The sequence below is a fragment of the Rhyacophila brunnea genome, unplaced genomic scaffold (assembly GCF_057557595.1).
Source record: "Rhyacophila brunnea isolate RB1 unplaced genomic scaffold, BYU_Rbru_1.0 scaffold_13, whole genome shotgun sequence".
In the NCBI taxonomy this organism is placed as follows: Eukaryota; Metazoa; Arthropoda; class Insecta; order Trichoptera; family Rhyacophilidae; genus Rhyacophila; species Rhyacophila brunnea.
In genome coordinates this window covers 10,781,925-10,795,491 of record NW_028232785.1, presented here as the reverse complement: position 1 = coordinate 10,795,491, position 13,567 = coordinate 10,781,925, and the positions used below count along the sequence as shown (strand labels likewise).

At 37.1% G+C, this 13,567-nt stretch overlaps 1 protein-coding gene across 1 annotated transcript; it reads left to right on the top strand.

Moving 5' to 3' along the window:
• Nucleotides 1–194: 194 nt before the first annotated feature.
• LOC147076459 (uncharacterized) lies at nucleotides 195–9,116 on the top strand. The gene is made up of 4 exons (XM_085941275.1): nucleotides 195–406; nucleotides 3,316–3,656; nucleotides 7,957–8,305; nucleotides 8,467–9,116. Exons 1-4 carry the CDS (start codon nucleotides 343–345, stop codon nucleotides 8,745–8,747), a joined length of 1,035 nt encoding a protein of 344 aa, XP_085797401.1. The 5' UTR covers nucleotides 195–342; the 3' UTR covers nucleotides 8,748–9,116.
• The last annotated feature ends 4,451 nt before the right edge of the window (nucleotides 9,117–13,567 follow it).

Sequence of the window (13,567 nt, the reverse complement as noted above, 5' to 3'; positions counted from 1 at the left end):
AATAAATAATATGTACCTATCTCGCGAAAGCTTCCTAATTATATCTGGTAAAATGTTAAGATGATCTGCACATTTTAAGGTTAACATTATTTTCTTTAATGGATATTGAAGTAATTTACCTTTTTTTATAGAGTAAAATGTGCAATAATATTTTCTTCTATCAGGTAATGTAATTATTTTTCAATCATTATTAATTATTACAGTGGCAACACCCAAACTTCAAACAAATTCACTTGACAGTTGTTAAAATAAACAATTTGTATACAAAAATACAAAATGCTATACAGTTCAACAAGCAATTATTTTATTAATTTAAAACTTAACTGAATTTTTTAATAAAAAATGGATATCAAACTCGAGCCAAAAGATGGGCTATCGTCCGGCATCGAGAAGACCGATTGCATAGGTTAAGAAACATTCATTTAATTTACCACTCAATTTTACTATAATATTCTCTATAATTCTCTGTAATTAAATTTATTTTGACAGTGTGATGCGGTTACTCTAGATTTATAAATGGAGCATGTGGCTAGTGCCTGCTAGTACCGCGTAGTGCCTCAAAATTACTTAATTGTACATCATCTATCCGTCTCCCCAAGATATTATATTATTACTTATAAGATTTCAAAAAAATATATATATATTCTACATACTTACATTTATTATATAAAGTGAAACAAACTTTGAGAAAATCACATAAATATATTGTGACCTCACCGAATGAGGGCCAGCGCCTTATGCATTGTGCCACAAGAGATGCCAAATAATGTACTGGATTTTATTTAGCAATGGGCTCACTCACCGCCATCTTTAGAATAATAAAGCCTGAGCATATATTTTTGCACAAGCAACGAGTGGTCCACTGCCATACTATTTATTGATTATGTACTTGTAAGCAGAGTTTGGTATTCTATAATGACTGAAGAGTATAAATAAGTTATTAGTTATTGTCGTTTAGAATCGACTGTCACATTGACAAACGTCCTAGTGTATTATGATATAATTGTACACAGAAGTTTACTTACGTTGATCGTCACTTCCAATTATTAATAACACATAACCACCAAATCAGATTAATTCCATGATCTCCAAGATACGTTAAAATAATCTGAAAGAAATCTGAAACTAAGAATACTCCGACAAGTGAGCACGACAGACGCGTCAATATGAGCACTCTATAGACAATGACAGGTCATCCATAGACAACGGGAGGGGCGAAAAATTAGGACCAGTCGTGTAATGTATCGGCCTCCTTCTTCAGTGAGCAATGGCTCACTATATGTCATTGTATCTAGCTTTGAAGAGATGGGTTCGAGCTTAGGAGCGACGACAGCAGACCATGCAGTCTCTTACTACGGATGGCTTCAGAGAGTCTCTGGCCATCCAATCCAGACCGATCGATAATTTTTTTGGTGCAGTTTGGTTATGAGGAATACAGCGGAAAACACATTTTGAAAATACCCGATATACTGGATTATTTGTTAGTTTGGGTTAGTTTAGGTTAGGTTTGGTTAGGTTAACCTAACAAATAATTTAGTATATTGGCTATTTTCAAAATGTGTTTTCCGCTGTATTCCTCATAACCGAACTGTACCATTTTTTTTTTGTTTATCCATGATTTTCTCAAGGAGTGATTTATAGTTTGTCTAATAATACCGTTTTACTGACAAGGTTCTGCATACAGTGACGTCCCAAGACAAAATGCCACCCCTGGGAAGTGCCAAAATGCCGCCTCATTTTTTTATTCAGTATTTTTTTATCATCCGTGCACGTGTCGTTTCTGGTCACTAAGTACGTCGAAGGGCAACGGAAGTAAACTAGACATCGCGAATCCGACAAAAAAGTACAGTCCTGTTAAATCTGTTATGTCAATTAATACATTTTGTTTCCAATCAGTGAGCTGATTTTTTTAATGAAAAGATATTTTTATTGTTACTAAGTTTAGGTAGCCATTTCTATATATCGTCACTGTTCTGGCAGAAAACACTAATTCGAAAAAATGACATATTGAGTTAGTTATACCAAAATGTTCCTTATTTCAAACTTTACCGTCTGGAAACGTTCTTAATAAATAAACAGTCTTTATTTTAAAGTCATCCTTTTTACGATTACTTAATAAACTCACATGATAGACCATTTCAAACATTTTAACAACTTCAAAGTCAAATTACTCAAAACTAGTATTCTCCAGTTAGTGTGTTCTGCCAGAACAGAGACGATATATCCAAAATGATTATCCTTGTTTTGCCGCCCTTCAAGTGACTGCCGCCCCCAAACAACACTCAATCTGTCTACCCCCACGGGACGTGACTGTCTGCAAACAACTGTCCCAGAATACAATATACATACTGCTTTATTGCGTTCATTAATCATGCTATACTCTTTTATTTCTTTGGACACGAAAATATGCGTTGACTCATTCGCTACTGAGGCGTTCATATACGTAACATAAGAAAGGCCGCCTATATTTAGTGACATTCCTTACATACCAATTGTCACCTTCAATTGAATTGGGAACATTCAGACGGATCACAAATTCCCAATCCCAATTTGGTTTAGGCAGGGTTTGATTGATTTTTAAAAACTAACCAACACCATCTGTAAATTGTAGTCTTAGGCCTCCTCCCACGGCGCAACTGAAATCTGACAGAACTGGTTTGTGAAGGAACTCATAAACTGGCCAATGTGATGCTTCGCACACGGCGCTACTGAAACCACTTGAAATAATAATCACATAACCTCAAACTGTCAAACTGAACCATCAGCTGTTTTGTACAAAAACCGACAACACGCACGCTGCTGCGTTTATTCAAATAGAATTAGGTTATTTCAATTTTGCATATCTTGTACTTTTTACGTTTTGGGTTGTTAATGTTTTTATAGCATGACACATGTTCGCAGTGCGACCAATTTTGGTAAGAAAATATGATTTTTCACCGAATCTAATGATGTTGGTACCACTGTTTTACGGTGACTGGAAACTTCAGAGACCGCGCGACTAGCATGTCGCGTCTCTTCGCGACTGTTTTGAAGCTGAGAAATTCCAGTCTCGTCGTCAGCGAGCCGCCATTGAAATACATTAGCTAGATACTGGCTGGAATTTTAGTTTCAGTTCCGTCGGACTTCAGTTGCGCTGTGGGAGAATGGCCTTAGTTCAATAAAAACAAATATGTATAGCTAACACAGTTTAATGTGCACTATTTGTGGTGTATCTTAACAGCCTACCTCCACCCTTCGCTACTGATGTCCACAAATTAAATGTTATTATTTGAATTATAATTTTAAGCACTGATTATTTACCTTCTTTTTTTGCAGTCCTCAACCGAAAATGGTCAAACGAGGAGATAATCTACTTTCTAGACGTCTACAAGAAATATGTAATACTGTGGGACACACGGGGCGAGTCGTACAGAGACAAGATACTCCGCGACGAGGCTTTCCATCGGTTAAAAGACGAACTAAGTGAATACTTCACGAATATCACCATCAATATAATCCGGCTGAAGATTAAAATGATCAGAACCGTCTACAGTCAAGAGCTGGGGAAGATCATCAAATCGGTCGGCAGCGGGGGGAGGGTGTACAAATCGAAACTCGGCTGGTTTGAGGCTGCTAAATTCTTCCAGGGCGTGACGAAGTTCGCCAAATGGACAACTGTGAGTGAATAGATTATTAATTGAGGTGCTGAGAATTAAACTAGTACAAGTGATAGATCAGTCCGTTGATGTGTTCAGGTTAATTTAAAAAATAACGAATACCCGCTCTTTAGAACCGGATAGTGTCTCAACATTTTATTTTATTAACATATTATTTACAATATTATTGACGACCACGGTGTCCTTGCGGCTTCCGAGTCAGCTTATAATGTCGTGGGTCCCAGGTTCGACTTGTGGGTCTGGCAAATATACATATTATGGTTTTTCAATGTGTATCAAGAGTATGCACCTAATAGGTAGAGCAAGTGGCTAACATCCTTTTCTCGCTGCTCTCGTGGTGCAGTGCGTAAGCCGCTTGGCCTTCCATCCTCTTCTGGAGTTCTGGGTTCGATTACCGGTGATGTCAAAATATATTTACATAATCTAATTATGTAAATTCCTCAAGCCTGGGAGCAATGACATATTAAATAGACAACTCACTTCATATCGGCGCGCACAAGAAATTGTGCATGAAAGTCATTCACAGATGTATAAGTAGACGTCACGTGACCATATGACGTATCCATTTCCATTATGCGATACAAGCTTCAAGAATTTATAGTAATACTAGCTGACCCAGCAAACGTTGTTCTGCCATATAAATTATTTCTAGTGAATATTTTGGTTGTTAAATAAAAAATAACGAATGTATCGTAAGTGTGTGGGGATGGGATATATGACAGAAAGAGGAATAGAGCGCTGTAGACGATGACCGCCGATAAAAACAAAAAAACATCAACCATTCATTTTCTCAATTCAAAATGAGTAATGATGTTCATAATGAATGAATTACCTGTGACAGGATCTCGTTGTTTAATGTTTATGCAATATCCGTCTTGTCCCTTCCAGAAAATTAGCGGATATTGGAGAGCGTCATATGAACGGTGTGTGTCAGCAATGAACTCCAGATTATTGTTTCTTCTTCGAATCACGATTTCTCGCGTCGATGTGCGGTAGCCAACCATGATTCCAGCAATGTCGTCAACAACAGGCGCATTGAATCAAAGCACGTGCTCTCAGCTGGTGTTTTATCAGGATTGATGACAATTGCGTGATTGTCACTTTGCAATTCGTGCATGTGTGCTTTGAAGAATTCAATAATTCATTGTGCTCATTCAACAGGGCGTCCAGTTCGCCGACGATGCGCCTGGCATTAGGCGAATTGAGGCTATTGTAGCCGCAACGTGCATCCACATGATTGATGTCCTCACCGCCCATGAAGTAGATTTGTAAAAATGTATGTGGTTCGTTAGGCATTGGCAGCAATGAGCCTACTTTGTGGTATACTTGGCCTTTGATTTTAAACGTAGAATGGAATTGTTGACCATTTGCCGCAGTATTGTGAACAATTTCTGTTGCTCCGAACGAAGTCTTTTGGAAGCATGAATTGAATGTGCGAATGGACTTCAGGAACAGGTTTGAATCTGGAACCGTGCCGATGAGCAAGCCGTTCAATGGTTCTGGTGGTATCTCAATTTCTGGTAGTTGCACTTTTCCTGATGCGCAACACATCCCGGCTGACTCATGTTTGAATTTGAGCGCATGACAATGGGAACATTCTTTGTCCATAGCACCAATCAGTACTTTCGGATGAGCGGAATATTCAATATCTGGCTCGTACTCGAATGCGAGACGAAGGAACGAAGCGGATGTAAATGTTCGATGTACTTGTTGGCGTTGTCGGTCATTTGCTCTGCGTGTGTTAACTACGAACCGGCGCGCTTGGCTCCGTTCCAATTGTCGTTGTTGATTTCGTTCAGCTCGTGCCTCTTGTGATTGGGATGCACGCAATTGCGACATGCTTACACGCACGTTATTGTTATCTTGTTGGATTTGTTCGTCTGTTCTTTTTGCTCTACTATTTCGCATGTTTGTTGCTTTATTCGTTCGACGGCCCAAATTGCCCCCCTTGCGTCTTGATGGCATTGTGCACTGTAATACATGCACATAAAAATAGATAAATTAAAATAAATCGTACAAAATTTTGCACGCACTGCGTTGTGATATGCCGAATGAAATGTCAAAATGACACGACGCTTCTCTTGAATTCTTCTCGGACGTAGCGCCATCTGTCATTCAACAACATAAATAATTTCGTTCTGTTTGAAATACGAACGACGGTTAAATTTGTTCATACAAAAATAATAAAATCGCGTATAAAAAATGGGAGGGTGGGGGTAGGAGGGTGAAAATTTGGGATTATAGGTATTTTTTGATGCAAAATAATAAAAAAAATACAAAAAGAAATTTTCAAAAAAATAAAAGAAAAAAATTTCTGGATAGAGATACCCTAATCACTTAGCGGTATGAAATATACTTGTTGACCTATTCTCATACCTAACAAATATACATAAAAAAAATTCATAAAATTCGATCGAGCCATTTCGGAGGAGTTCGACCACAAACATCGTGACACGAGATTTTTATATATATAGAGATAACCTTTATTGTAATGGCGTATTAGTGTCATTACTCATTACGTTAGAAACAGATTCTAGGTTGCTTACGACTTCTCGGAGATTAGACGCATATGAGCCCAGCGCATCTCAGGCGTCTGTCCAATGGTTTCTGTCATTCAATTGCATTGTATAAACATTCATCAATATCTTAAAATGGCATTTTATCAATAATAAATAATACTAACACATAAAAAGTGATATCCCATCTTTCTTGGAGTGCTTAGTAGATTTTTTTTACAATTTTTAACTAGGCACATTGGCATTTTGTAACACAACAATAACGGCGGAGTCAAAGCCTGACAGTCAGAAATTTTGTATGGGCAGACCCAGCGGTGTCGCCAGACCGCTTGCAAGCAGAATGTTCTTTTGAGCGTAGGATACCGATATTAAAATATGAATTTCGCCATCCGGCAGACCCGACACAAAGTGAGTGTCATTTTATTTTCCAGATGCTTCGTCCATATTAATGTCATTGCCTGGGAGCCACTATTATTGGGCTTCACGGCCTATTATGGTGTTTAATAAAGAAACAAATAAAAAATAAAATAAAACTCTGGAGGTGGAGGCCCATATATGAACAGATCCATTAGGATCGGACGTGTTCAAATTTTTTTTTTATTTATTCAAGTGCCTGCTCATGATGGCCGAGCGGTAACGTGTTGGCTTATCAAGTCGTGTGTTTCGGGTTAAAATCCTCGGTATGCCAAAATCACAATATGTTGTTTTTTCAATTTGTATTTGAACCCAGAGCATGGAAGTCAGTGATGTCCCTAGACAAAATGCCGCCCCTAGGCAGCGCCAAAATTCCACCCCATTTTTATATACAATATTTTTTATCCTTCCACGACTCCAATATCTAAGAAATGTGTTGTATGGATACATTACTAACAAAATATATATGTCTAATTTAAATGCCATCTCTACTTCAAAAGACAATATTGCGAGTCCACGGTTTTCAGATAATAGATTTCAATATACACATGACAACTTTCAAAACTCGCGAGCTGGCAAAAATATTTGGATAAATTAATTAGGTAAGTATGAGCAGATATGTATCTACCTATAATTCAAATATAATTCTCAAATCTGCACGTGTCATTGCTGGTCATTAAGAATGTGACGTCCAAGGACATCAGAAGTAAACTAGACATCGCAAACCCGACAAAAAGATACATTTTTAATGGAGAGATATTTCCATGATTACTAATTTGAGGTACCTATATCTATAAACACCCAATGATTCTTCTCGATTTGCCGCACTTCGAGTAACTGCCGCCCCCAATCGACGCTCAAACTGCCTACCCCCACGGGACGTCACTGATGGAAGTTATAGGTTAACTCATTTAGTGCTGACAACGCGACTGGCGCGTTTGCATTAGTTGGCCATTAGATATAATTAACATGATATTTAAATGTGGTGATTAATTAGCAATTATCTGGTCAGCAGCAAGTGGCTAACATCCATTACAAAAATCTGTTACGAAACCTCTTCGCGAAGTGGCCAAGATCCGCATAGGATTGTAGAGCTATTTAGCAGGCACCAGTGGCGGAACTACATTGCACAATACCTCACTACTTTTAAGAATAATCGATTTCATAATAAGGTTCTTACGAAATATTTTATTTTCAAAAAAATGAGTATATTTTATTGGTTATGTGAGGCTATTTTCAATAACCCCTTCTCACTTAGAGCATGACGTCATATATGCCTTCTCTTATATTTTATTTTCTTATCGGGCTTGATATCCATAACCTGATTCATTCGACAGGCTATTACAGATTTTTTTTGCATTGCTTATCAGGAAGACATCACGAATTGCCTGAACAGAATAAACCAAAACATCGACGAAGAGACGACGTCTCCGCGCGAAGAATCCCGGCATCACAACTCCTCCCGTTACTCGGAGAGACAGTCCAAGCTGCAGGCGAAGATACACATAATCAAACAGGAGGTCAGCCTGCCCAAGAAAAAGTCACCGGTCAAGATAGCCGACATGATACGAGCCAGACGCTTCAAGAAAAAGAAGAAAAAAAAGAGCTCCAGCGCCAGGGAATCGATGGAGGCTGCCGTTGCCGATTTCAAATCACATACCCGCCCCCCTATAGTCAAGAAAAAAGAGCCGGATAATGACGATGTGCTGGAATGTTTCGGTAATTATTCAAATTTAATTTTTTTATTAAGACTACATTAGTCACAAAGTGAAAGGCGATGCAAACGTACACAGTTTAAAAATATGTGACATTACATGATTTCCTAATCTATGTCATAATATAGTAATTTTGCATTATGGAAAAGCTTTTTTATATTCCAGGTAAATACATGGTGGCCCAAATGAAGAAGCTACCGGCGCTCACAGCGTTGCGCTGCCAAGACCAGATCCAGAGCCTCATATCCAACGAGAGGATGGCTCTCCTGGAGCCTTCCACCTCGTCCACCTTCCAGGAGGTCTTCCAAGACGAGGACGACGATGCGAAACTTGGCCTACCGAGGTTTCCGCAGGTGTACGTGGACGCGGCGCAGTATTCGCCGCGTGACTGCCACCTCAACAGCAATAATATGATAGATTTAAACATGGACATCCACGAGGACTGAAAAATTGATGTGTTTATTAATTGTGTGTATATTTTACCAAGTGATGAAGACAACACGTTGCTGGTTTGAATTTGTGTAAACGAATTAATACTTGGACTGCGTTGTGTGTTTATAAATCATGCGATGTATTAGCAAAACTGGGACGATTGGCAAAATTGACGTTAAAAGTTTTGTATTTTCTTAAACATTTTAACTATCAACTTCGAGTTACCTTCTAATGGACAACAGAGAGACATGAGTCGTGATCGCATTTCAAAGGGTTTGTGTTATGAATGATAACAAATTCAAACACTGTCTAGATTCCGAAAAAATAAAACCTATTTTATTTTGAGGATTTTTCGATGTCAGAACGTGTTTGTTCAGTCGCAGGTGTGTTAATATGTGTCCGGAATCCGGAATATTGCACATATGCAGTTTGCCGTATCGAAAACAGATGTTTGTATTACATCGATATCAAGTGCCTCACGATATTACTATGGCAGTATCTGACAGGCCGCAGATTTTTAACAACACGTTGAATGTAGAGAGAAGCTTTACTACAATCGCTGTAATATCATAATAATGACAGCGTTATTACTGTCTGCAATGCTCAATGAACAATGCGTAATTGTTGGATTCTCATTCTATACGGCCATTTCTTTCGGGTACAACAGCTCATGGTGAACTGCGATACGGCGAACTGCATATGTACAATTTAGATGTAACTGTGTCAATATGCAAAACCTTGCACTGTATGATGACCTCAGTCGCTCCACTGGTCTACAGCTGCGATGACGCTTGTAATTTTTGATTTTCTCTTACATTAGGACTCCATAATACACACGCATACGTGAGCACTGATAGCTCACAGCTCACATTGATTAAACACTGCTTAAAGGGGGACATGCTCGTCGTAGGTCAAAATTGAGTTTTTATTGTATTTTCAAACCATGATCCTGGACATTCCTTAAACGTTGTAGATAATCTATTTATATAATTTTGAAGCCTTATTATCCTTTATAGTCATTTTAAACATTTGATGACTGCATAAAGTATTTTTGTTACATAAAATAGTATTCTTTTAAACCTCTCGCTCTAATGTTTTAGAATATGGTCATATTTCGGTACATAACTGTGCAGTGGTGTTAAGATTTTTTATATTTATTAATTTATAAACGCATTTATAAAACCATCAGTATAATTTATATCGACATTATAGTGAAATATTTACGATAAAAAATTATATTGATAATTTCTGTGATCCCAAATTTGACAAGAATTAGGCATTTTATTATTCAAAAAATCAGCAAGATTAACACATTTGAAGATAATTCTAAAGATACTCATTATAAGCTATGTCTTTGACCATTTAAGTGTGATAAACATCTTATGAATAATGATTGCTTTATAATAATTATTGACCTAAGAATAAGGTAGTGTTTTTTTGAAATACGCCATTTCTTTTGTAGTTAAGTGGTTAAGTGGTTAAGCTACAACATACGGCCGTAGCCATAAATTGACAAACTATAATTGAAGTAGGGAGTAAAATGATATTGACGCGCGTGTTTGAACATGTTAAAAATAAATATAAAGGATTATAAGGCTTCAAAATTATATAAATAGATTATCTATAACGTTTAAGGAGTGTCCAGGATCATGGTTTGAAAATACAATAAAAACTCAATTTTGACCTACGACGAGCATGTGGGCCGTTAAGACGTGTTTCACACGGGACACCTGTGTCCAGCCACCAGTGTGTTGAGATGCCGCATTTACATATAAATGAATGGGCGCGTTCAGACACACGAGTGTTGCGTTCATTTATATGTAAATGCGGCATCTCAACACACCGCTGGCTGGACACAGGTGTCCCGTGTGAAACAGATCTAAGATACAATGGGAGGTCACTTTTGAAGATACTATTCAGGAGCCCAAACGCACTCCATGCCAGTTTGGCTCTGCGAGCAATCTCGTCAGACATACCACAGTCAATTGACATTTTGTTTTCCGAGATAGTCTTAGTTGTTGACCCGTTTGATTTGAGTGGCATTGTTGAGTATCGCTTTTGGTTCAACAAAGCAGTTTATCATTACTTTTGTCTTTGAGATATTTATTTTTAAATTTGCTCTGTGACTGTTATGAAGGTCTTCTTGGCCATTCGCAAAGACAACAATGTCGTCTGTAAAGTGCAAGTGACTGAGGTATTCGCCGTTAATGGTGATTCCACTGTTGAATAATTTAGGTGAGATCGTGTCGCCTTGTCAGACACCCTTGCGAATGGAAAACCGCTTATGAGGCTTTACGCTGGCCATGTATAAAAAATAGATCGATTTTATTATTTAATAATATTTTTTTAGTATTTCATTCACTCATCTTTATTATTTCTTTATCAATCTCAACTCTATTGACAGGGATAAGATACGACAGGTATAAGACGATTCGGGGCCGGGACAACTGGGCGCCACGCAATCAAATGAAATTTAAAAATAGGTAGGTATCTACTAATATTACGTATTATTTCAGTTTGTTTTCAAAGCATTGTTTTAACACTGAAATATATTTCCTTATAATAAAGGTATGGAATATTGGTTTGTAATATCTAACCGCACCATCAGAAGTGGTGAATCTGAAGTGCTAGAGCCGCCACTGAGTTAGGGAAACGATTCAAACTGACATTTTACAATCATGGCAATTGGGCAGCATGATTTGTGTGAATTTCACTTATGTGTTCAAACGGCTAGCAACCAATCTTCTTGAAAAGTTTGTTTTGATATCCGCGTACTGTGAAGGTTAATACGCTTCGTGTTGGAGCAGACACAGTGACTTCTTGTTTTATCAAACATTGTAAATATTATATTATAAGTACCAAACTGTTCTTTGCGAATTTAATGTCTTTATTTATTGTAAAAAAAAATAATCTAATGAAAAATTGTTTGTAATTAATAAATTGTTATGCATTTATAGGTTATGGTGACGTTTTCACAATACTGAAATAATTTACTTTAAAATTGAGGATCTGCGTTGAACATACGCATCAGTCCTAAATTATTGTTTTGAAAAATATTTGTTTAATAATTATTGTTTCGGTGCTGTTTTTTAAACATTTGGCTTGACACGACCATAATCCCATCAAGGTTGCATTCAGTCCCGCTTTTTATGGATTCACTAGATTACGCACGCCACTCCCATTTGACATCGGTCGTGGATACGTAGCAAATTTTTTCACCCATTTAATCGCAATGCAGCCCTTTTGATTCAAAGAAACGTATCTCATTTTTCTCTACTTTACAGGTGACCCCAAACACAAGTAAATTTACATTCCGCTTTTCTTCTCTTTCTAGTTGATAGGTATTGAAGTATCTTTTATCTCAACATACATATTTTGTAAACACCTTATGCCGGGTCCACACCGAAAACAAGTCGCACGACAACTCGTTAAATTTTACGATAAGCATGATAATTATCGTAAAATTTCTTAAGCAATTATGATAATTATCGTAAAATTTAACGAGTTGTCGCGCAACTTGTTGCCGGTGTGGACCAGGCATTAGATACTAGATGAAATCTTTTTTTGAAAAACACGAACGAATACTTGAACCTGTAACCACTGGATTTACGCCAATGTGCTTTCCAGAATCGTGAGAATCCAGTGGCTACAGGTTCATGTCCCGTTGGGTGTCATATTTTTTCTAGTGAATTTCTGGTGGGGGTTGACACGATTTCCGAGCGGCTAATGCGTCGGCTATGTCGTTCGAATCCTTTGTCTGGCAAATACACATATTGTTTGTCAGTGTGTGTTTGGAGTCAGAGTATGGACCTAATAGGTTGAGCAAGTGGCCTACATCCATTTCTCGTAAAAACAAAAATCTGTTAATACAAACATCTAATATATAACTATCTGAGATATACCTCTATTACATATCTGTGGGTCTATTCTATATACAAGGCGGCTATCGACGGTAGTTCATTATTTTATGTATTGAGTATTATACTGCCCTTCTAAGGAAGAAGGCAGTAACTGACTCTTACAAACTTTCGAGATAAATGACATAATGTGTTTTTTCTCAAACTTTAGTACTGTGAATTAATAAAAAATGGTGGTAATTTTTATTAGTAGGATGTTAAAAAACAAACAAAGTAATAATAAACAAGCAGTAACTGCAATGAATAGGTGCAATTAATATAATTAATTTTGCTAAAAAAAATGTATTATTTTAGAAGATGTCTATTTTTTCACTAAGGATTTTAACAGTATTTAAGTGATAATACTGATTTTAAAGTGAACAGAATATATAACTTTCAAAATTACCTAACGGATGGCATTCATAACTCAATTTCACAAATTTTGCGAGTTAGGTACTGCGTTCTTCCTTAGAAGGGCAGTATAATTGTTACAATAAGTTAGCCGTCAAAACTGTCTATCTTACTCTAAAAATTAACACAGCCAAGAGAGGTGATGTTAAAACATGGCACTTTTTGACAGTTCAGACGGTTAACTTATTGTAACAATAATTAACATCCTCGATACATAAATATGATAAACCACCCTCGATAGCCCTCTTATGTATAGAATAAACCCACGGGGAATATTATAAAAACATCCCTTGACTAACGTTTTACTGAAATATTGATTGAATCCTCAATCTATAAATGCATAAACTCAGTTAAATTTATAATACTATTAGCTAGGTGTAAATAAATCTATTTAATTGAAAAAAACCATGTTCTTTCTTATTTTAATTTCCTTTTTATGACGTTCCTGTCCCAAGTGTGGCATAAGACTACCCAAGTATGGTGAAATTAGGCAAAGCAGACTAAATGTAGCCTATGCTTATCTCTCG

Bases quoted from the DNA above. Each gene is read 5' to 3' on its own strand.
- LOC147076459 (XM_085941275.1), top strand. From the start codon at position 343: ATGGATATCAAACTCGAGCCAAAAGATGGGCTATCGTCCGGCATCGAG. The intron at 407-3,315 runs GTTAAGAAACAT...CTTTTTTTGCAG, and splicing joins CGAGAAGACCGATTGCATAG to TCCTCAACCGAAAATGGTCA. The intron at 8,306-8,466 runs GTAATTATTCAA...TTTATATTCCAG, and splicing joins CGATGTGCTGGAATGTTTCG to GTAAATACATGGTGGCCCAA.